This window comes from Hydra vulgaris, chromosome 03, assembly GCF_038396675.1.
Source record: "Hydra vulgaris chromosome 03, alternate assembly HydraT2T_AEP".
NCBI classification, from domain to species: domain Eukaryota; kingdom Metazoa; phylum Cnidaria; class Hydrozoa; order Anthoathecata; family Hydridae; genus Hydra; species Hydra vulgaris.
The window spans coordinates 55619220-55645561 of NC_088922.1; the positions used below are offsets into that span (position 1 = coordinate 55619220).

The 26342-nt window shown below is 28.8% G+C and overlaps 1 protein-coding gene across 1 annotated transcript in view; it reads right to left on the reverse strand.

Moving 5' to 3' along the window:
- Positions 1 to 2355: 2355 nt before the first annotated feature.
- The window catches only part of LOC100213581 (acetyl-CoA acetyltransferase, mitochondrial), a 44991-nt gene continuing 21004 nt past the window's right edge, over positions 2356 to 26342 (reverse strand). Inside the window, exons 5-10 of the mRNA XM_065793731.1 lie at positions 19673 to 19765; positions 14014 to 14064; positions 13835 to 13936; positions 3378 to 3429; positions 3015 to 3283; positions 2356 to 2737 (exon numbers count right to left, since the gene is read on the reverse strand). Of these exons, the coding sequence (XP_065649803.1) occupies positions 2459 to 2737; positions 3015 to 3283; positions 3378 to 3429; positions 13835 to 13936; positions 14014 to 14064; positions 19673 to 19765 (846 nt within the window). The 3' untranslated portion in view covers positions 2356 to 2458. The remainder of the gene's footprint in view (positions 2738 to 3014; positions 3284 to 3377; positions 3430 to 13834; positions 13937 to 14013; positions 14065 to 19672; positions 19766 to 26342) is intronic.

The following is a 26342-nucleotide window of genomic DNA, read 5'->3' on the forward strand; positions in this document are numbered from 1 at the left end:
ATAGATCGCCGTGACTTATTATTAATATAAAGTTTTGTTCTTGTTCTTTTAATAATTTGCTTGTATCTGATAGTATAAAAGTTTTTTGTTCTTCAAGCTTCGCTGTTATTAACTTAAATCCATATTTTAGTTTTTTAATAAGATTAATAAAAACACGTCCGTTCGCGAAAAAAAAGGTGTATATATATATATATATATATATATATATATATATATATATATATATATATATATATATATATATATATATATATATATATATATATAAAGCATGCAGACGAAATAAATGTTAAAAATAGTTAAAGCGCGTTGAAGATTTACAAACACGCTGACAGTAGATTAAGAAACTGTTAAAACTTTTAACAGTTTCTTAACTACTTTAGGCGTATTTGTAAATCTCCAACGCACTCCAACAATAAACACCATTATACCAAAATAAGTAGTTTTAACACGAGAGTCGCTTTTACAATCTCCATAATAATTATTCTTTGCGTACCAATCATATCTGTATCAGGACCAGTGCCACAATACTTTGTTGGTACATGTGATAATTTCCATGCTTTAAACGCATTAGGATTATTTTGTTTTAGCTTTAAGTTAAGAATACATGCTGTCATGGTCAAATTATTGGTTTACAGTAAGAATTTTACCAGTAAATATTGATATTGCTGTGACAATTTAACGAAAACTTTTTTTTTATTTTTTTTTTTACAACAATCATTATTATATATTTCAAAAACAAATAATATTTACATGTCTCCAGTTTATGTAAATGTCCACCACAAATATTTACAATATCTAAAGAGCATAAACAATGCTGTTCTACGCATGCGCGTTTGACATTTTAACTCATGCGAGTTAAAATAATAAACTTAAAAAGTCGTGGTTTATAATATAAAGTACTGGCTATTAACCCATGCATTTAAAAAATATACGCAAGTCCGTCGCACCACAGGGCTACTAGGGACTTGCTTGTCGTTGAAAATATATATTATTTGTTGAAAACATATATATATAAACAAATATTAGTAGTACTATGTAGTTGTAAGGAAACTCGCAGAAGACTAAGAAAAGTCTTTTCATCGAGAACCTTTAAAATACAAAATAAACTAAAAATTTAAAGAGTAAAGACACACATTAATTTTTTGAGGTCTACTGTTCAGTAATATTTTACAATGAAAAGTTGCTAACAATTTTTATTTTTTTAATTTATGTTTTATTTCTTACTTACGACGTTGCTAGCTATTATTAACAAGTACTGCAGCATCAATAATATTTGAAAAAGATTAACAAGTATCTTTAACAGAATCAAGCAATGTTTTTTCTTTATCATTTTATTTCAAGTAGAGAATTTTTTTTGTATTTGCTTTATTCATTGATTCGGAAATGTTCATTGAAGATGTAAATCTTTTTTTTTCTGAAAATCCTTGACAACATGCACGAATTTTTTTTTAGTTATTAAGGTACTTTAAGTAGATCTTAGGGTTATACTACAGAGCAATACTCTAAGTAGATCTTAGGGTTATACTATAGTGCTCTTTTATAACGATAATGAACTTTCTGGTTAAATACTCCTCCGTGTACGGAGGAGTATTTAGCCAGAAAGTTCACGTCTCCTTCTAACATACTATCACTTATTGAGCTAGTGCTGAACCTCTATTATTGAATTACGAACCTCTTGGTTCTGAGACAGTACTCTAGCCACTGCCCACGGCTGCATTTAAAAGGTTATTATATTATTTACATCAAATTTTTTCCCCCAGAGCATGTTTGAAGTATACAATTTAATTTTGTTACAGTTAGTAAAAGTCTTATTTGCAAATATAACAATGAGCTAAATTTTTTTAAAAACCATTTTAAACGATTTAAATCCGATAGTGGGTATTTTTTGCAACGTAATTGATTAATTATGCCATATTTTGTTGTATTATTTTCCTTTTATTTTGTTTAGTATTAAGAACAATCAGTATGCAAATTGCGAAAATAAGTACCAGCTCTATATTTCCATCCAATAAAAAGTAAATCATTAGCGAAAAATAAAAACTGGATATTTGAAATCGGACATTAACTGAACTTAAAAATATATTTTTTAATACTAAAACGCGTGAAATCATTTACACTAAACTAGAATTTTAGAAACAAATTCGGATGTGAACTATTTTGTCTAATAAATAACTTTTTTGATCAAATATATTTGTGGTAAGGGTTGAAATTCAAATATAAGCCAAAGTCAGGATTGAAAATCGATGTGTAACCTTAAAACTAAAAAAGTCACTTTTTTAACTACAAGAAACATAAATATGAAAACTTCGTTATCCCTAAAAAGTGTAAATAAGATAAATGCACGCAAAAAAAGCTTGTAAACAAAATCATATTCAGATATAAATTACATTTATATCATCAGTTTAAACATAAAAATATCAAAATTTGATTTAAAAATTTTTCAATTATTCATTGTTTATAACTTTTTAATTACAATTGCGGACGATCCACCACCTCCATTGCATATAGCAGCTACTCCAAACTCTCCTCGTTTCAAATTATGTACTAAATGAGCCACTATACGACATCCGGACATCCCAATAGGGTGACCAATTGAAACAGCACCACCATGTATATTTACTTTATAAGGATCTAGAGAAAGTTCTTTTATATTTGCTAGCACAACTGAACTAAATGCTTCATTGATCTCAATCATGGACATATCACTGATTGATAAACCAGAATTTTTTAAAGCCTAAAAAATAGAAATTTGTTGTAATACCAAGTGTTAAAAATGCATAAAATTATATTATATCATTATAACAGATATTAAAACATGGTGTTAAACTAAAGTAAATTAAAAAGACAATCATGATTCGTAGCAAAAAAGACTTCTTTATCAGATAATAAATAAAACTTTAAAAATTAAATTTAAAACAAAAAACAACAACAACCTTATAGATAAAATAAACCAGTAAAAATATAAAAGATTAAAAAAACAATTTTATGACAAAAATAAAAAAATAAAATACCTTCGGAATAGCAAGAGCTGGTGCAATCGAAAAATCTACAGGAGCGCAAGCAGCATCAGCAAAACCTACAATCACTGCAAGTGGTAATGAATTATGCCGTTTCAAAGCAGGTTCTGACATGAGCACCATAGCTGCTGCACCATCGTTTAATGTACTTGCATTTGCAGCCGTTATAGTACCATCCTTTTTAAACACTGGGCGTAACGATGGCACTTTTTCAAAATTGACCTTTGTAAATTCTTCATCAATGGATACTATCTTTGGCGAACCTGGTGAGACAATAATAACAGTTAAGAAAATAATAATAACTTTATCAGAGTTTGAAAACTTATCCAAAAAGATTTATATTAAAATTTTTTTTACCTTTTTTATTTGGTACAGATACAGGAATAACTTCTTTTTCAAATACACCACTCTAGATAAAATTAATATATTTTTGTGTGTTTATGACGATATCAATTTATATATTATTTAAATAACTAGTGATAGAAATAAAATTGCATATAATTAAATATTGTGCTTGCACTAACAATAAAACTGCTAAATTAACTTAAGTGGTTTGTCCATGTTATTCTTTATAAGCAAAGTATAAAGGGTAAAATAATAGATAAATGTAGTATGTAAAATAAAGGGTAGGTTAGGACTTTGTTTTGTTTGATTGATAAGTAAGAAAACTTAATTTCTTTTTATTTCAACAAGAATTTTAAAAAATTTAAAAATTGTTTTAAACGGAAAAATGTGACTAATTAACGGAGAAAATTTAACTTAAAAAACAAAATTTTGTTTTGAAATTTTTTAAAAACTCAATAATTATGTCGAATTTAAAAAAAATTTATATTCAGTAAATAAAAGTCACAAAAATGATCATATAAAGAGAGATTTTGGAGACACTTTTTTCATATTTTAGACAGGGAATGTGAATATATGCTGCTATATAATACTTGCTATAACCTTACTCTTCTAGGTCTTCTACGAGTTTCCGCGTTCTTTTTTTTAATATATATTCAAAACATTCACTTGTAATTAATTATGTTATTATATTTTGACTTGAAAATTTTATGAAATATTAACGAAATGTTTTAAAATGTAATAAAGAATAAATAAAAAACAAAATTTTTTTTAAAAATGGTTGAGTAGACGTTACACATTCTAGAATGAAACACTAAAAGCCAAATATTTTTCCATATACACAAAAAATATTGTTTTAAATCATGGAAAATTTACAAATTATTAGAATTCTTTTATTTAAAATTAGCATGATTTTATAAGTGTATTATGTCCAAACAAAAGCTTTAAATGTTATAATTTTTTTTGCTTCAGGTTTTTTTAATATTTGAAGAAACTTTTCTTTTTTATATATAATTTTCAAAACCCTTTTACTATTAGTGTATCTAAAGAACACAATTTTGGAGTCTTTAGATCACTTTCGCTCATCGGCGTTAACATAAATTTAGTTAAAATCTTTTGAAAAAGTGCCTTAATTTACTGTAGATCCTAATTGGTTACTGTAGTTCTAATTGATTCTGACGTATGTTAACTATATAAAGTTGTCAAAATGCAAGATTTTTTTAATTTTCACAAAAATACTAGAATTACGACCAAGAAAGAGCTTATAATTAAGAAAAATTACCAATAAACGATCATATTATTAAACTATGATGTTCATTTTACCTAAAAAACCTATTTAAAAAAAATCTTATTCAAATTTGGACAGGCGATTGGGATTTTAAGAAGATTTAAAAAAAAAAAAAAAAATCTTTGGTCTGGGTTTTTTCGCTATAACCATTTATATTTTATGATACCACAAAATTTATCATTTTAATTTTTTTTCTTCTTTTCATAATTTACAGACCAGATCATTAAACGGAAATATATCGTAGTCAATAAAATATCATACAGACGCTATAATATTTTAAAATTGCCTTAACTACACCAAGTTAGCAGATTAAATCAAACATGTAGTTAGAAATAGATCAACTGCTGTAAGATGTCGTAACTCTTGCTTGGTCAACTTTAATTCACAGCATAACATGTAAACTTTATATTTTTGAAAAAAAAATTATTTAATTTAGAAATCCATAAATTTTTTTTTTTAATTGATTATGTATGCACTTAATTGGTATTTATGCACTCCTCGTATGTTCTACCTATTTGTCAGTCCATGTAGCAGCACTCATTGCATGTTCTACCTATTTGTCAGTCAATAGGAATAGGAATATATATATATATATATATATATATATATATATATATATATATATATATATATATATATATATATATATATATATATATATATATATATATATGTATATATATATATATATATATATATATATATATATATATATATATATATATATATATATATATGTATATATATATATATATATATATATATATATATATATATATATATATATATATATACATATATATATATATATATGTATATATATGTATATATATGTATATATATATGTATATATATGTATATATATGTATATATATGTATATATATGTATATATATATATATATATATATTTATATATATATATATATATATATATATATATATATATATATATATATATATATATATATATATATATATATATATATATACATTAAAAGATAATTACTTAAAAACACAAAATAAGCACTTGCAACCGACTAAAAAATCGCGTGTTGCATTAATGATTGCGTAGTTATCAATTAACAGGAAATTATCTTTTATGCTCTACATAAACTAAATCATGTTATTAAATAAATTACAGTTAATAAATTACTAAATTCAATTATTATTATTTTAGAGTTTCTTATTTCAGAGTATTTTAGAAATCCTGCGGAAGAGCAAGCTGCTCCAAATCTGTTAGCATAACACAGTTTTGGTTCAGGAAAAATTTCAAGCTCATCTCTTACTCAACTGCTTAATAATTTAAATATTAATGACCGCACAGTTCTAAGATGCCTTACCAAGGACTTTAAACTTTAATCATACTATGTTGCATAAAAAATGTTTTTCTTTTTCCCTTTTTCAAAAAAAGTGATAATGTGATCACCTCAAATTTCACAAGGATTGGACTGTTAAAATGTGGTGCTGTGTCAAATTCTCATATAAAGCACAAGTTAGGAAGTTTGCAGCATACAAAGTCTATGCTCTCTGGGCACTAACTCACACTTCAATCCTGAATAAGTTAAGAACTTATGTAAAGTAATGTCCAGCAGGCAATTCACCCAATTTAAATTGTAACCTCATCAAAAAACTGTTGGGTAAAATTGAAAGCAAAAGTTTCCAAATAGAACCCAACCTCACTAGCAGATCTGAGAGAAACTATAATGAAAGTGTAATGACATCACTGTGAACTACAGAGACCGCCAGGCTTAATGTCATGGCACTCAAACTAAATCCTTACTAAATATTATTTCAAAAATATAATTTCTGAAAGCAAAATGCATTGCTATCATACATTTTTAGAAAGTAAGACAAAATATTAGGGCAGGCACTTTTTAGTTTTCAGAGTTGACAAAATACTTCTGTTAGAATGCCAAAAAGGTTAAATTTTTTGTGACTAACAATTTCATGTCTTTAGATAAATATTTAGGATGTACTTTTTTCAATATGAACCTCAGAATGTCAGGTTAAATAATTGGTTGTACTGCTTCCAATTTTGGTTAGAAAATCATAAATTTCTGCATAAAAGCATTATTTTCCCTGCTGAGTATATTTTTATATGTTTGGTACACTTTACCTTTTTACTTTTTATACTCCACTAGAAAATGCTAGGTTTAGAAATCTAAAAAGAATGAAACTTAATTAAATTTTTTTTTTAATTCAATTTCTTCTCAACGTTTTTAAATGAATGTTTTGCCTGCAGTATAATTCTGTATAATTCTACTATCAAACCTTCTTCAAAACACATTTTAACCTGTTTTTTTTTTTATTTGGTTTAAAAATCAAACTGCATTCACTAAAGTGCAAGTACAAAAGTGTGTTTTGATATTCCTTTTGAGTTGTGAATAAATAAGCAATGGGAAAATCTTTTTATCTAAGAATTAAGCTGACTAATAAATCAAGATGCTCTAAGAGATGTCATAGAGATGAAAAATAAGCAGTTAAAGGAAGCAGTTGAGTGGTGCCAAATCAGAAATAAATGCGGTTGGACTGCAATCAATTCAGAAAAATTTCCACTAGTTAAAGATCTAAGAACAACTAACAAACAACTTTATAGTGTCATTGAAATTGGAAGAGAGAAGGTATATTGTTTAATTTTTACCAAAGATGAGGAAGAATCACTAGTCTGTTACATAAAAACAAGAATAGGTAATACGCATGATTGAGAAATAAAACTATTTTCTTTTAACTGTTCAAGTTAAAAGGAGTAAAATCCTTCTTTTTTTTTTAAAATTATTGCATTAAGAAAACTAAACTTGTAGTGTTTAGTTATTTGTTATTGTAATTTCACTTATTTAGATGCCTCCAAGGTTTAAACAAGTTGTCACAGACAATGTTGAATGTTTTATGAGTAAGAAAGCAACATAGAAACCTCTGTATACATGTAAACCTCTGTGGCTACTAAGCTATCACCAAATGCTCAACAAGCACTCCAAACAAAGAAGTTTAGCAAGTCTTTTTGGAAGTGTTTGGATGCAAAAAATCACAAAATGGAAACAAGGAACTGTATCTATAAATCATGCCCTTAGCTGCACAAAAGAAATGGTGAATAACCATCAAGTAATAAAGTGATATTTTCATTGATGCAAATCAATTAAAAACAGGCGTATAGCAGGGAGATATTGATACCACTAAACTTTACAACCATAATGAAACCCCCCAGTTTGTAAACAATGAAGTTAATGGTACTCCAACTGGTTTAGTTTATGCTGGGAGAGGGAAAAGTTGTCAAAAGATGTTAAGTGAAAATAGGGAATACATAACTAAAGCGTGTACACGAAATAAATGTGAAAGTAGAAAAACAAATAAAAAAAAGTACTCAATTAAGCAATAATTTTAATACAATAATATAAGAAGATCAAATATTAAAAAAAAAAATTTAATTATTCCTATGGGAATCTAATAAAACTTTGCTTTAGTGGTACCCATAAGCTTGCGTACAGAATAAGAACCAAAACTATTTGATGCTTTTTTAAATGATATTTTAATATCTTTAATGTTTCTGCAAAGCTTTTTTATTTTTATTTTAACAATAGCCCAGTACTTTTCAATAACTCTCAATTCTGGGCAGTTTGGAGGATTTTCTGTTTTAGGCACAAATTTTACATTATTCTTTTTATACCATTCCATAGCTAGTTTACAATAATGAATTTAAGCTAAATCAGGCCAGAACACAGGTTTGTTATTGTGTGATTTAATGAGAGGTAAAAGGCGTTTTTGTAAACATTCTTTAACATATATTTGACCAGAAAGTGTGGACTAAGAAATATAAGGTGCTGATTTTTTGCCACAACTGTAAATAGCTTGCCAAATCAAAGCTTTTTTAGCAAACTTGTCATGTTTTGTGTATTTAAATTTCTTATCTGCTTTTCCTCTATATTTGGCAATATAATAAACAGCACCAGGAAATTGTTGATTTTCGTACTTGATATAAGTTTCATTGTCTTCAATAATACAGAAATTTTCAGAAACAAAATTGTCATACAACTTTCTGCCGCGGGTTTATGCACTTTTTTGTTGAGTTTCAGAACGGTTGGGCACTTTTTGTGCTTTGAAAGAATGAAACCCATGTTTGTTTCTAACTTTTGCAACAAAACTATGAGAAAATCCATATATTTTTGCGCATTCCCTCAGTGAAAGGCTTGGGTTATTCTTAAAACTGTTAATCAGTTTTCTAACTTGTTTTATATCTTTAAAACCTTCCTTTCTTACACCACCAGATTTGCGTTTGATCGATTTTATTAGAGAAAAACATTGAATAACACGACTAACGGTGTATGGATGTATTTGCAACGATTTTGCTATCAAATTGTAGCTACTATTAGGATTCTGTTAATATATGTGCATAATTTTTTCTTACGTCTTCTTCTTTTATCATTTTTAAAACTAATTTCAAGTTAAATCCAAAAACTAACATATTTTTTTGAAACCACAACATGTTGTAAACAAAATACAAAACAATTTAAAAGATTTTAATACAACCACTGAAAAATAATGACGTGCCTATTCTTTCACATTTATTTCGTGTACACGTTTTATACATTCTTTTGTTTCTTTTGGAGGAGATATAGCAATGTGCCACATCATATTCAAAGGAAAAAGCATTAGTGTCCATATCGCTCCAAAAGAAGCAGCTAAACAAACTCCAAATCTTCTAATCTCCACAAATGACAATGGCAGCTAAGATCACAGAGAACTTCTAAGTGCATATCAAATGTTCAATTACTATTTCGAAAAAAAAAACAATATAAAGCAGCCTGGCATTGTGCTATCTGATGGTTGCACTTCAAGATTTGATTGTGATGTATTGACATTTCTAAGAAGCAAAAATATTTAATTTTTTATCACTCTAACTAACAAAATTAACGTTACCCAGCTCCTCGGTCAAATCAATCAGAAATTGCATTTTGAGTACTGAAGTGCTCAATCTGCACTTTTTTATTTTTTGTTTATGACAATGAACAGGGATGGTTTCATGCATATAGTTGCAGGGTTATGGTCAGAGTGGGCATCAAAACAAACATTTATAAATGCAGGTTAAAAAGTTGGGATTTCAAGTAGAGGACTCAGTGTTGAGTTGCAGATAAGTTCTTACGTACCAAGCTGTGTTTTAATAAAAATACTGAAAATAATCAATTAACAGCAGAATTATCAATTTCATCTCCAAAAGATGTTTGTTATGGCTCAGCAAGCTATTGGAAACATAAACATGAAAGTGCCATGGAAGCTTATCTAACAATATCTGATAAATCAATATCATTTGAAGAAATATCTAATTTTTGCCTGTAACGAAAAGTAACACCGCATGTGAACAAGGAAAATGTTAGAGTTACCCTGGTTTACAGCTTAATAGATGGAAAAAAAATATTAGAAATGGTTTCATCAATCAAGGAAGACAAAGCCAAAAAGGAGCAAGCTAATAAAGGAAGGAAATCTAGGCAACAACAACAAATTCTATAAATTTTATAAGAGGCATTCTATAAATATAAGGAAGAATATAGATGTGGCAAGAATGTTTGAGCTGTAACTAAGCTTTGAGAATGCTCCTGTTGCCATAACATTTTAAAATCATTATGCAGTAAAGAATCGCGCCAAGGTGAAGCAGGTTCAAAAACAAACATGATCAAACCATTTTGTGAAAGAGGAACCAAAATACGCCTTCTGTTTGAATTTGATAAAGGTAACGTTGAAGACTTTTTTTTTCTACCTCTGATTCTATCCAGAATACAACGTATCATTCTGTTTTCACTAATTTTGGATTATCGCTTATATAGATCTTATTTTAATATTTTTTGTTCATTATATAATCTTTTAAAATTTATTAATGTTACATTTTATTTTTAATTCTTGAATGAAATCAACAAAGTTTATTTTAAGTTTACAGTTTTTTGAATCTGTACCTCAAAACGCTTGGTGAAGCACCACAAAATGCTAGGTAGTTTGAAATGCAATTTTAAGAAAATTTGAGTTATTCTGTGCATTTATCTCTTTAGCACTGATAACATTATGAAAAAACATTTTCAAAAGGGCTCCAAAAATTTAAAACTGTTTAAAAAAAACTTTTTAATTGTTAATAGTCTTTCTTCAACGTCTTTTTAATTTAGAATATTTTCTAAGAATAATATTTTTTTTCTATATAACTTAACATTATATCTTTTGTTCAGATTATTTATGGCTTTCAGTATTTAATAGAAAATTTTGGGTTTTATGTTGCTTAATTTAAAATCTGACGTTCTGAGGTCCCACTGCATTCTGAGGTCCCTTTACCTGTAAAAAAATATTTTTTATTACTGGAAACCACTAAAAATTTCATAAAGGAGGTTTTATAATTCATTTCATAACATTTATTTCTTCATATATGGCAATCCAAAATTATAAACTTTTGATAAAAATACAATAAAAATTTTAATAAAAAATTCAAAATTATAATTTTTAATTGGACTAATTCTAATGCAGTTATTAGACAAAATTTTAACTAATTTACCCCCTATTCTAACTAAACTAATATATTTTATATATAAGAAATAGCTCAGTTTGGTAGTTAAATAGTTTTTAAATTTCGGAAAGTTCTATTGTTTAATCTAATTACTATAAGTACTTTTTTATGTAACTATGAATTCTATTTGTTGTTGTTGTTGGTAAAAGTATGGTAAAAGATCTAAATCATTAAAAAATATGAATAAAATATTAGAATAGCAAATTCAGCTGTTTATCTTTCCAGAATATTTGATGAGCAACAAATGCTATCCATCAGTTGTTTGTCATGATTGCACAAGAGACCTTTATAGACTTAAAGAGGGATATTTGCCTTGTGTTGAATGGGAGCTAAAGTAGCCAAGGTATATTTAATAATTTCTAAATTCTAATTTTATTATTCTTATATTCTTTTATTTACTTATGAAAGTTCCTTTAATTAGGTTAAGTGGAAAACTCTTTTGAGGAGTTCTTCCAGTGCAATCTTATTCTTCAAAATGAGACAATTAATTTATCTAAACCTCAATCAAGTTTTTGTTCTATTTGCTATATATTTCTTGCACCTGGTAATCCTCAAAACTGTAAACCTACCAGTGCAGTGGCTATTATTATTTTATTAGCATTCCTACTAGGTTCTCTTCAAGCTGAGCAGGTAAAAAAAATTTGTGATAGTACATAAACATTAACTATAAAAAATTATACTTTAGTGCAAATTATATTTAGATTGCTTCTGGAATCATAAAAATTTAAATGGCTGCAGAAAATTTAATTGATGGATCTTTTTTTTGTTTATTTACAGGAGGAAATTCTCTCAAAATCATAAATAGCATACCAGAAAATAAAGCAAAACAAAGTTCTAAGGAGCAGCTTTCCCTTGAAGTAGTTAAGCAATTACAGGTTGTGCTAGAGTTGTCAAATAGAAAAACAAAAGAAATGGTTGCAACTCTACACAAAGGTTTATGAAGTAAACTTTCATAGAGTCTAATATTTTTGGTAATGATTCTGAATTAGAAAATTATATTTTTCATTACTTCAATATAAAGAAATGTGAGTTAGTTGACAATTTAGGCCATGAAATTTTAAGGGATCTTGAACATGTTCAAAATACATTAGATTTTGTGCTAGACTTGTTCAAATTACGTGGTTTAGACCCAACTTCAGTCTATATAAGATTTTTATTGGATGGCGGTGGTTCATTTTTCAAAGGGATTATCAATATCTTTGATTTTCATAAGAATAATGATTCGGATGAGTACTTAAATAGTGGTTTACAACAATCACAATTTCTAGCTATTGTTGAAGATATTCTCAAACTGATTTTTAGACAAGATTAAATAAACTTTGCATAATATCATACTCATTATTAAATAAAAAAACAGAAATAATATCTAAGTGGCGTCACAAAAACAAGTTCTTGCTTGACAACCACGAGCCCAAAGATTAAAAAACTAAACCACACTCGCAAATAGTAACAGTTTAATAACTGTTTTTGAACACCACGATTTTTAATAAGAGTATATTCTTTTTTGAAAAAACCAATCTATTATTTACCTGATGATTGCAAAACACATGAAACTTTTAGTAGTAAAAATCGTGTAGCTGTTTTTATCTAATCTTGTCTAAAAATCAATTATATAGCTCTGATATCATTCATCGAGCACTCTTGCTGAATATATGCACACAGCAAAATTACATATATATATATATATATATATACACACACACACACACATATATAAATAAATTCTATTATAATCAATTTATAATTTATAATTGCTCTGTTCTTTTAAGAAAAATGAGCACTCTATTTTGTAGAATATATTTTAAAATTGTTTAAATATATATATATATATATATATATATATATATATATATATATATATATATATATATATATATATATATATATATATGTATATATATACACACACATACATATATGGCATTTACAGATGAGTAAAAATTTAATGTAATTAAAAAAAAAAGATTCCCTATTTTATAAATGGGCCAAAGAGCCTCTAAAAACTTACTCTTTTGCCCAGTTTTTGACCTTTAACACTTTGTCCAGATTTTAAAAACTTACTTTTTGAAAACTACACGACAAATACTTTTATGTTCAAAAAGATTTATTTGAGTGCCATGACATAAAACCTGGCGGTCTCCTTGGTTCACAGTGTTGTACATTATATTGTAATTACATCATCATTACAGTTAAAAATGATTAACAGTTTACATGAACAAGAAGACTGCCAAACCTGCCTGTCTTGTTGGTTTACAGTGACATAAAAAAGCGCCCTAATATTGAGTCTCTTGTTGCTTCAATGGTGCAAGAATAGAGGCAATTCTAAAAGTTCGAGGACCCCAAGTAAAGTATTAAAACACATCTTATACAATGACTTCTTTATTCTTTTATGTTCATGTGTATTGTTTTTTGAATTAAAATGTTTTCTAATATATGTTATATACATTACCCCAGATCTTAATATGTTTTTTAGTATAAATGTTATATAGTATAGTATTTCTAGTATTTTATATGTTCATTAAACAATACAAAAATATTTTTTTGCTATAAATATTGGGTAGTAAATCTTTTTGGTCATAACTGTGTATACATAAATATAAATATATACATATATACTTTTTTAATATATTCTTATCAAAAAAATATACCTCCCATGCAGCTTTGCTTTTGGTATATGAGGCTATAGCATAAGCATCTTGTTCTTCCCGAGTTATGTGATATTTTGAAACTGTACCTTCGGCACAAAGACCCTAAAAAAAATATGAATGAGATAAATAGTAAAACAAAATACTGCAATTCAATCAAACTTGCCAATAAAAACACTTACCATGTGAATTTTATCATATGCATCAGTTAAACCATCAAAAACAATTCCATCCTTAAAAAAAAAAATTTAAATTTAAAACTGTTTTAGTCATAAAGAATAAAAATATATAAAAACAATACTATAATACAATAAAAATATAATATTAACAATTATATTTTTAAATGTTAATACTTTTAACTTTTTTAAATGAACACATATATTATTAATCAGAGATACTAACTTACTAAACTAACTACAAAAACTAACAATTAGGTTTAATAAATTTCAGAGATAAAAGATTGTCAGCATATGTTTTGATGGCTTAACTGTATGTTGAGGTTAAACTTTTAAAATTAATTAGTAATTAATTATAATTAGGGCTTGTCAAAAATATTTTGTTTTGTTTATCATTTAGGTTGCGAATATCATTGCTGTTTCAGGCTCTTATTGAACTTAATTTTTTAATATATACATACATACATATATACCTACATACATACATATATATATATATATATATATATATATATATATATATATATATATATATATATATATATATATATATATATATATATATATATATATATATATATATATATATATATATATATATATATATATATATATATATTAGGGCTGTCCAAAAAAATTTTTTTTTTCAGATTTGATTGCATAGTTGTTTATTTTGTGCCATTTGACATAGTAATTAACTGTGCAAAAAATCTTTTCAATCAGATAATGTTTAGGGGGTGCTCAATGACCATAAAGTTTTACGAAAAATGTGAAAAACATGGAAAAAGTAACAAAGTTCCACAAATTTTTAAAACCCGGTTAATTAGATTTTTCAGATTTGATCAGTTTTAATTATCTCTAAATATTAAATTCTGAATACAAATTACAATCCACATCCACTTTAGACTGGTTTATTAGCAAAGAAATTAATGAAATAAAATACTGCAATACGACTAAAGTTCTGCGGTTTTTGTTATATCAGAATTTTTCCAAAATAAAACACTAGGATTTTTGACTCTTTGTCATTGATTAAAATACGAATTATAAACAAAAAAACATATGAGCAATTAACATTTAATTATCGTAATGTTATAGTTCGTGCAATGTTAATGCTAGCGAGGACTATAACTCTTCAGAGTACACTTTCTGGCATCTGGCACTCGCTTTCTGTGATCCTCAACCACCTGAATTAACCTCTGCATTTCAGATTCATTCCTTGTAATCGATTCATTAAACATCGACATTAAAGCCACAGATCGTTCGGCAGCATCATTTACTACTTTCAATGAGTATACTAAATTTTTTCCTTCTTGGTATTCTGGGGAATCATTCCAGGTAGCTGGATCGTTGTTGAACAGAAAATCAATATCAACCTTCATTGACCGCAACGCACTTGCTGAAACTGATGTCACCAGCATGTCCAGAGATTTCTTCTCTAGACTTTCAATGTTCTTTAATTTGATCAACCTTTCAGACCAGTTCTCACCGTGAAATTTCATGTTGGAAATCATTTTTCGCTTCTCTTTCGTTTGAAGTTTGTTTGAAAACAAAGCTAGTGGGACCAATTCTGGTGAAAGGTACCACAAATGGTTTTGAAAGTTCTTGACTGCTGCTTCGGAAATCGTTTTATTCACAACTGCAAACTGCTTAAGTTGCTGAAACAGAAACAAGTCATTAACTGGAGCATCGCTGGCATTTGTGCATGATATCCAAGATTTTACATAAACCAGACTAGCAAATAAGCAAAATTCACAGAGATTTTTTTCCTCTTTTGTGGTCAACTTGAACTCTTCACGAAATAAATAAATCTTAAAACAATAAATAACCTTGGCCATCCAGCGAGCCATGTGATAAGCACCAGGGATCTTGAAATGATCATTTTTCTCTTCTTGATCAGGCAGTTTTCCAAGTATTAACAGACAGAGATCCATGATGTCTTTGTAGTCATCCCTTGGCATTTTAACATGCAGGTTTTCTTTGAGGAATGCAATCACTTCATTTTGTAGTTCTTGCACCAGGGGTATTTTCATTCGAATGTCATCCAGAGGTTTAAAATTTCCTTGATTAACTTTGGGCCAATATTGCTGAAATCTCTGGAAAAGAGGTATGTTGGGACCAGATGATGGTCCAAATAGTGATCCAAACACTCCTGCTACTATGATCTCATGAACATGGTGTCTGCAAGCGAAATATAACAAATTTCTACCTATATGTTTCTCTAGAACTACACATGCACCATTTTTGGAGCCAGTGTTAGAGGCTGTAGTATCAAAACTCATTCCAATAACATCACTAATTATGTCCCAGAAATTAAGCAGATGAATAACTGCTTTTGCTTGGGCTTCTCCAGTTCCAGCTGATAGTTTTGCTATTCCAAGTATTTTGTCAACATTGTGACCTGTCACACCTACAGATAGCCGGTCAACATTTGCTTTAGGGGCTGCAGAATTTGTACGATCTATCATCAGTTTGCCATCCCAGTGGACGATTAATGGTGGTTTGTCCAAATCGCAGAATTCAGTTCGAACAGTGGCTTCAATATTTGATCGATGATAGGTTCGTTTTCTACGGACTGTAGAACGTGACAATGATCCATCATCGAGGTTCTGTCCACCAGCCCTTGCAATTGCTGCTGCTAGTATAGTAAATTTTGTGTCAGATAGATTAATTCTGTCTAATGTTGATGAAACATCAGGCGAGTCAAGAATTGTATCTAAGATACATTGTCGTTTTGGAGTACTTGCTAAACTTGATTCAGCTGACCCTGAAGAACTTGCTTTACTGACTTGTTGTCTGTAATAAACAGGGATTTCTATCTCAAAATCTCTATCAACCATTTTGTCATTATCAACAGCATCGTTATCGTTGTCATCACTATAACTTTCGTCATGTTCAATAACAGGAACTATTGCACTCGCACCAGATTGTCTTTGCTCTTCTTTTAGCTTTCGTTCTCTCTCTGCTTGTTTCCTTGCTTCATTTCTTTCTTCTAATTTTGAAAGTTCTTTGTCCTCTCCAAACATCACCATTTTTCTCTGACATCTCTGATCCAATAAAAATTCTTTATCTTCTTCAATTCTGATCATGGTTTCAGCATCCTTGTGGGCAATGTCAAAAAGTAGGCTAATGGTGTCTGTAAATGATTTCTCTCTCGATTTCTGAGAATCTGACAATCTGGATTTATTTATTTTTATTAATTTAAATTCCTGGACTAAAGTTTTCAACTTTAAGACTACATTCGGATGAAATGCTGTCGGAATACGGGCTTTATTCCAAATAATAATCAGTTCATCAACAGTTGTTTTAAGACTTTCAGGCACTGACTTTTTGGTTGAATTAAGATGATAAAAAAATGTTTTTAAAACATCAGATGTTAAGGGAAGAACTTTATCTGGAAGATTTGGCTCTGGTTGTCCAATTAAAAAGATTTTGGTTTGAAGTCGTGTAGAGATAGCAACACGAGATGATGCTGCCATTTCAATGATAACTGAAATATTATGAGAAAATCAAAACTCAATACCATATTATACAAACTTATCATTCAGTTGTTGGTTTATGCAGCTGCAGCAATATATTATAATAATTATTACTAAAGAAATTAAATAAATATTTTCAAATTAGAAATTATTATTATCTGCACTTAATAACAAACAATACACTACCAGACTACCATGCTAGTTTTCTGTAATAGGTTACTAAGGTTAGGTACTATCAAAATATTAATACATTTGTTGTCAAACTGAAATTCCAAACAAAAATAATATTTATACTTGTAAACCTTTTTATTCTGTTTGAACAAATTCTAAATTGAGTTAAATAATAGTATTAAAATTATGAATACAAATTTTAACAAAATGATATAAACACAGTTGTTTTAAACACTAGCAGACATTTTTTAGTCTGGTGCCCTGATGACAGGTAATCTGCTGCACTTTAATTAATCTATATAGCACGCAATCAGACAATATTTCAGTGGAAAAAATCTAACTAACCAAGTTCTAGAAATTTTTGGAACTTTGGAACTTTTTACACGTTTTTGACGTTTTTCGTAAAACTTTATGGTCATTGAGCACCCCCTAAACATTATCTGATTGGAAAGATTTTTTCCACAGTCAATTACTATGTCAAATGGCACAAAATAAACAACTATGCATTCAAATCCGAGAAAAATTTTTTTTTCCTGTGTTCACATGAACAGCCCTAATATATATATATATATATATATATATATATATATATATATATATATATATATATATATATATATATATATATATATATATATATGTATATGTATATATATATATGTATGTATATATGTATATATATATATGTATGTATGTGTATATATATACATACATACATATATATATATGTATGTGTGTGTATATATATACATACATACATATATATATATATATATATATATATATATATATATATATATATATATATATATATATATGTATATATGTATGTATATATGTATATATATATATATATATGTATATATATATACATATATATGTATATATATATGTATATATATATATATATATATATATATATATATATATATGTATATATGTATGTATATATGTATATATATATATATGTATATATATATATACATATATATGTATATATATATGTATATATATATGTATTTATGTATATATATACATATACATATATATATATATATATATATATATATATATATATATATATATATATATATATATATATATATATATATATATGTATATGTATATATATATATATGTATGTATATATGTAAATATATATATATATATATGTATGTATATATATATATATACATTCATACATATATACATTTTTTTACTTTTTTATTTTTTTTGAATGGTTACTTGAATTAGTAACTTTGTATACCAGTTTGTTTTTTGTATCTTTGTATTCAGTTAAAGATATTGTTTAATGTATTTTATTTGAAGGGAACAACCTCAACATTAACCAACAAAACTATCATAAAGACTTCTTTGCAAAATGTTATTAAACATTGCAGCTTATTTGTTGCATAGGGGATTGTCTATAAATTACATCAAACTCAAGAGGGGAGGAGTTAGCGGTTTTATGACGACTTGTTCAGGACTTATTACTAGAGAAATACGATGTTGTGATGAGGAGGGAGGGGTTCAAAAACTGTCAAAAATTGTGTGGCATAATTTATAAATGACTCCTAGTCACATAAGAAACATAACATATAAGAATATCTTTGATTCTCACAACCTATAGTTTCACATAAAAAACACGATTTGTCACAATATATGGTTTAGGCTGAATTCTGTGTTTTCACTTTATATAAATCCTTTAGTGAGTTTAAAATTTAAAGTTTTTTTCAAAACTTTTCTAAAAAGCAAAAAAAAAATTTAAATAATTTACTGCATTATTCACTAAATGTTACATTATTAACTATTAAAAAACAACCTTTCACACACAAATTGAAAATAAACATTTTATAAGTATAAGATTAATTTTTTTTAAACTTTATAGAAAGTTATTTTTTATTTTATCAACAAAAAATCAATAACAATACTAAAAGAAAATGTGTAAAGTCTATTAGTGAGCAATTTTCAGAACAAATATAATTATGCTGCAAAAACTAAATTTAAAATTTGCTTACAATCAAAGAATTACCACCATAACTAAGCGGTTCACGTTTCAGATAAAATGGAACATTTGACATGCTTTCTTGACCACCTGCAACCATAACTTCCTAAAAAATAAGACAAATGTTATGTTATTAAAATTTTGAGATAAAAATTTATTATTATTTGTTATTGAGCTATAAAACTGATACACAATTACAAACATTTTTTAAATTGCATTAACTCTTGGAGTAAATTTTCTTAAACAAATTTTTTCTCGAAAATAATCTTTGAAACATATTAGTAATTCATTAACTACATTTTTTTTTTTTTTTAAACATCTTCGCTTCCAACAAGGCTGCAAGCAGCCACTAATTAAAGTTGGAAGTTACTGTAAGAGAAAAGATGAAGATTGTAGAGCAAGATAACGATTGACGGACGACTTAAAAGATTGCAAATTATATGAATCAGGAAAGCAAGATGAAGGAAGCGAATTCCAAAGAACTGATGTTCGAGAAAAAAACCTAGACAAATAAGCGTTTTTGGAGCACTTAGGAACAGTCACAGAAAAAGGATGACACTTAATTGAATGACGAGTAACACGAGAATGAACTTTAGTAGATGGCACAAGAGATGCTAGCTCTTTAGAGCAGTGCCCATCATAGTATTTGTAGAAAAGAGAAAGAGAAGCAACATTACGACGATGTGATAATGATTGGAGGTTGACTGCAAGAGCTGGTCCAACTATGTTTACAATGCGTTTTTGCACCTTGTCTAAAAGAGAAAGGGCTTCATTAGAAGATCCGCCCCAGATATGGCAACAGTATTCCATACAAGGCCGGATTTGAGATTTATAGAGATAGAGAATAGAATCCAGAGTAAGAAAGTGGCGAGCTCGATAAAGAGATGCAACCTTAGCAGATGCTAATTTTGCAACAGATTTGATATATGGTTTCCAAGAGAGATTGGAAGTAAGAGTTAATCCAAGAAGATGAAGAGTAGGTGACTCATCGAGTACATCACCGTTCATAAATATAGGAAGATCTAAATTATTGCGATAATGATTGGCTGAAAAAAATTGAGTTTTATCTGAATTAAAGTTCACCAGCCACTGTGAGCCCCATGCTGTAGCAGAAGTGAGATCCTTTTCAAGCTCAAATGCCCCCTCCAAGCAATCAGAGGGTGTTGGTTTCTTATCATGACAAGAATAAATGGTAGTATCATCAGCAAACAATGCCACCTTAGATGTGAGAACATCTGGAAGATCGTTAATGTAAATTAAAAAGAGTATAGGGCCAAGGATAGAACCTTGAGGAACCCCTGAAATTACAGAATAAGAAGAAGAGTGTTGTCCATCGAGGACAACTTTTATACTACGATTGGAAAGGAAGGATTCAATGATCTTAAAGATGTTGCTGGATACACCATAAGAAGAAAGCTTATGGAGAAGACCAGCATGCCAAACTTTATCAAACGCTTTTGAAATGTCAAGAGCGATGGCCTTAACCTCTCCACCTTCATCTAATGCACGATAAAACCTGTCAGTTATTACTGTTAGCAAATCAGCTGTAGAACGAGGAGATCGAAATCCATATTGATGGTCAGAAAGTAAGTTATTAGATTCAAGATGAGAAATTAAGTGTTTGTTAATTAAAGATTCAAAAACCTTGCTTATGATAGGAAGAAGACTTATGGGACGGTAGTTAGACGAATCAGATCACTCCCCAGAATTTTTGAAGATAGGGATAACAGATGCGGCTTTCCAGCAGGCTGGAAAACAAGACTCTGATAAGCACTTGTTGAATAGTTTCGAGAGTATAGACGACAGCTTGGGAGAACACTTCTGCAAGACAATAACAAGTATGTTGTCTGGGCCACAAGCTGTAGAAGAGTCTAGGCAGGAAATCACTTTAGATACAGATGCTGGAGTGATATGAATGTCAAGCAATGGATCAGCCTGTTTGTTGGCAACATCAGGTAGAACGCAACTAGTGGAATCAAGAGATGATATTGATGAAAAGTTTTTAGCAAACAGTTCGGCTTTGTCTTTAGGTGAGGTGACAAAGTCTGAACCATACAAGAGAGGTGGAATTATAGATTTGCCCTTATTATTGATATTATTAAAGATTCTCCAGAAGTCACGAGAGCCTAATTTTTTAGATGAGATACGAGATTTCATGACCTGAGAATAGCGGGTTTTGGCGTTAGACAAAACCTTTTTACAGTTGTTTCGAGCAGTAATTAACAGACGCCTGTTTTCTGGAGAATAGTTTTGCTGATAAATATGGAAGTAACGGTTTCGATTGGCAATCGCAGCAGCACAGTGTGAGGAAAACCATGGAGGAGAGTGAGGCTTGACCTGGAATCGTCGAGAGGGAATAAAAGATTCTATGCCAGCCTGAATCCACGAAGTTATGTAAGAAGCACATTTGTCGACAGGAAGTTGAAAGATTTTTACCCAAGGGCCATCACGAAGAAAGTCACGGAAAGAATCCCAGTCAGCTTTACTGTAGTTGAACGAGGTTCGGTAATAGGGGTATTCAGGTGATGAAGAAGAATGAGATATTAGTTTTAGAGAGATCAAACCATGATCAGAAGAACCTAAGGGTGAATGCGGAGAAACTGAGCACTGACTAGGATCAGAAACAAGACATAAGTCGAGTAGAGAAGGTAAATGATTAGGGTTGTCAGGAAAGCGAGTTGGAAAGTTGACTATTTGAGTTAGGGATTGAGAAAGGCAAAAGTTGTGGGCTTTAATGACTGCAGAGTCACTGACACTAGAGCCAAGCCATTCAGAGTGGTGAGCATTAAAGTCACCGGCAACAACTATATTAGCTGATGGATAAAGAGAGAGGGCATGGTCAATATGATCAGAAATAACATCAAAAAGAGTGCAGTCTTGAGATGAAGGAGAGCGATATAGAACAAAGAGAAAGGCAATAGAGTGAAGTGGTGCTGAACGAAAGCACATGAAAGAATAGTCTGTGGATTCAAACCTAGTTTCACGACAAACAGGTGAATTCTTACGAATGTAAATGCCCAGGCCAAGCATGTGACTATTGGAGTCTTTACGAATTAGAGGAAGAAAACCATCAACACTAAGATCACAAGATGAGACAGCCGAACTTTAATTAGTCTCACAAAGAGCAAGTAGGTCTGGTGAACTTTGCAAGAGATAAGACTCAAGAGAAGAAAAGTTACTTCGAAGACCACGAATATTAGTGAATGATAGGTTTAGAGAACTTGGTGATGATGATGGTTTTTTGTGTTTTATAGTTTTTGGTACTTTATTCATTTTTAAATTAGATTGAAGAACTTGACTAAAAGCATAGATAGTACTCAGAACACCGTTTAATAGCCCAAGCAATTGCCTCATTACTACTAATAAACCTTAAGCCGTAACAAAGGGCTCCAAATGTGGCCTCCGCAATGCACACCAAAAGTACAAACAGGGACACCATCCATGCGCAACATGGCACTGTTAATACTTTGATATTTTTCAGCTGTTGATGGAATCAGCCTCTCTGAGAGCTACCACAGAGTTCGGGAAACCTGACTACCAGCCGGCCTCAGAACCATAAAACTGAGTTTTAGAGCTGTACCCTCATTAGGAGATAATAGAATGAGTTGCCTAGTCATAAAAACAGTGACACAAGCAAACCCATGCATTGAGTCAAGAAGATCCAGCATTCAACATCCTAAACTGGAAACAATGTATTAAAAATACATCTGCGCCAGCCTAATAGATGAAGAAGGGGTGCGAGGCTGGTCAACAGATAGAATCTGTTTACCCCTTAGTATCATATCATAACTTAGTATCATATCATAACTTACATAAATTACCCCTTAGATATAACTACATATAACTTACATATAACTTACATATAACTACATATAACTTACATATAACATACATATAACTACATATAACTTACATATAACTAATATATAACTGTAATATATATACATATATATATATATATATATATATATATATATATATATATATATATATATATATATATATATATATATATATATATATATATATAACTTTTTTTATTGTACTTTAAGTTTTATGCCTATACGGCAACCATTAGCCATTATATACAAAATTAAAAACAAAAAATAATTACTGGATAATGAGTTTTTTAAGTAAATACTTAAACTAAACAGTAGTTAAAAAAATACAATAAGGAGAAGGTAACAAATATTTATCAGGGGACAAAAAATCTAATCACAAACAATTTAATCTCTTCTATTTAAATTTTGTTAAAAAAAGCCAATTACTCTTTTTTCTTGGTCAATAAAGTTTCCCAAGTAGACCTAACAATCTTGTCACAGAAAACTGCAGAAGAACACTTGTCAAGGAGTTTTGCAAATATGATCAGAGCAGGAATCGAATTTCGGACATCTTAATTTTAAGGATCTAACCATTGAAAGGATTTTTTTTTAATTAGCATATATGCCTAATAATAAATATGATCAGAAAACTTGTGCTATTTAAAAGTTCTGAATGGCATTAGTTAAAAAAAATGTTGTTCAAGTCTGGATATAACAGGTCTGGATATTATACAACCCATACCTGACCCATTTGGTTAACAGGACTAACCGTTCTGAGTCTGGTGGCTTTCAGGTCCATAATAACATAACCCAGACCCAGTTCAAACAGGTCAGGTTAGGTCTACTATAGTGTATATAGATCAGCAATTTGATTGGTTTGTGAATTGATTACTCATTTCACTAATCTTTATTGCATACAGATTTTTTAGAAAACGAAGAAATGAAGAATAATGAAAAAATGTTTGCTGCCCCACCCTAAACCTTCAGTAGATAAAATAGCCTGCTCCCATCCCCTGGCAGCTAGCTATTTCAGTTTGATGTCAGACATTTTATCTAAAAGTGAATTTATACTTTATTTGCATGATCCAAAATGTTTTAGTGTGAAAATAGAGCTAACATGTTAACATTCAACTCCTTTTTCATTTCAATCCTTGAAGAACTGCAAAAAAATATTCATTCATCCCATACTGACTTCCATAAGCATTTAAAAACATCAAACCCTGACGCTCTTTTCATTAAACCTACTGAAAAAAATGAAATAACATCAGTTATTCTTTCTCTAAATGATGGCAATGCTTCTGATCCAAAGAGCGTTCCAACCTTTATTCTAAAACTTCTTGCTAATGATATTTCTTCAGTACTGTCTAAACTATTTAATTTCTCATTCGCTACTGGTATATTCCCTAATATTTTAAAAACTGCATCTGTTAAACCAATCCAAAAAAAGACTCAAAACTTGACTATAACTATAGACCATTAGTTATAGACGTTATTATCAAATATCAGCAAAATTCTTGAAAAATTAATGTATTTTCTTATCTACCACTTTCTTGATAATTCTAAGTATCTCTACAGCTGTCAGTTTGGATTTCGTTTAAAACACTCTACTTCCCATGCACTTATTACCATTACTGAAATGATTCATGGTGCCATTGACAGTGGTTCTTTTGCTTGTGGCGTCTTTATTGATCTCCAAAAAGCATTTGATACAGTTGACCATAAGATTTTAATCGAAAAATTGTATCACTATGGTATACGGAGTATCAATAATGATTGTTTTTCATCCTATATTAAAAATCATACTCAGTTTGTCTCGATTAATGGGTTTCAATCCACAAGTAAAGTTATTAAGTATGATGTCCCACAGGGTTCTGTTCTAGGGCCTTTACTATTTTTAATATACATTAACAATCTGCCTCACTCTATAAATAATTTGATTATTCATTATTCTGCTAACGACACTAATCTTCTATGCATAAATTAATCACTCGCGCAGCATTGTAAAAAAAAATTAATTCAGATCTCCATAATTTGTGTCATTGGTTAAATAGTAACTGTCTTTCTCTAAATATCAATAAAATTGAATTTATTACTTTTCACCCTCCAAAAAAAAAAAAAGATTGATAGTGATAATGTGAAAATTAGAATTAACAGTAAAAGACTTTTCACATCTAAATATATAAAATACCTCTGGCTATTTCTTGACAAAAACCTATCATGGTACTATCAACTATATCAATTAAATAAAAAACTCTCTTGTGCTAATAGTATGTTGTCATTAATACGACACTATGTTCCCCAACATATTCTAATATCAATTTACTTGTTCTCCTCACATCTAGGTTATTGTTGCACTGTTTGGGGTCAAAAAAGTAGTTTTCTATTACATCGTATAAACAGTTTACTAACACACTTCCATAAGAATTATGACATTTTCTCCTTTATGATCTAATATCAAAAATTGGTTTTTCAAGATCTTGTAAAGCTTTATGATTGTCTCTTTGTGTTTGATTTTCTTCAAAAAAAAAAAAAAAACTACCAAATTCGTTTAATAACTTTTTTATTAAAACAAGTGACACAAATATTACACTCAAAATACTGAAAATTTTAACTTGCACACTTCCTTTTTCAACACATGTCACTCAATAGACTAGTTTTTAACTATATGAGTGAATAGTTTTTAACTATATGAGTAAATATAATATGTTTTTACATTTAAAGTTTTTCAAATAATGATGCTTAGTTTAAAGCACATTTTTAATTTGCATAATGTAAGTTAAAACTACATAAATTTATCAAAGTTCTGTTGCTTTTGTTTAAGTTTTTGTTGTTTACAAAATTATTTAAATTATTGCAACTCCC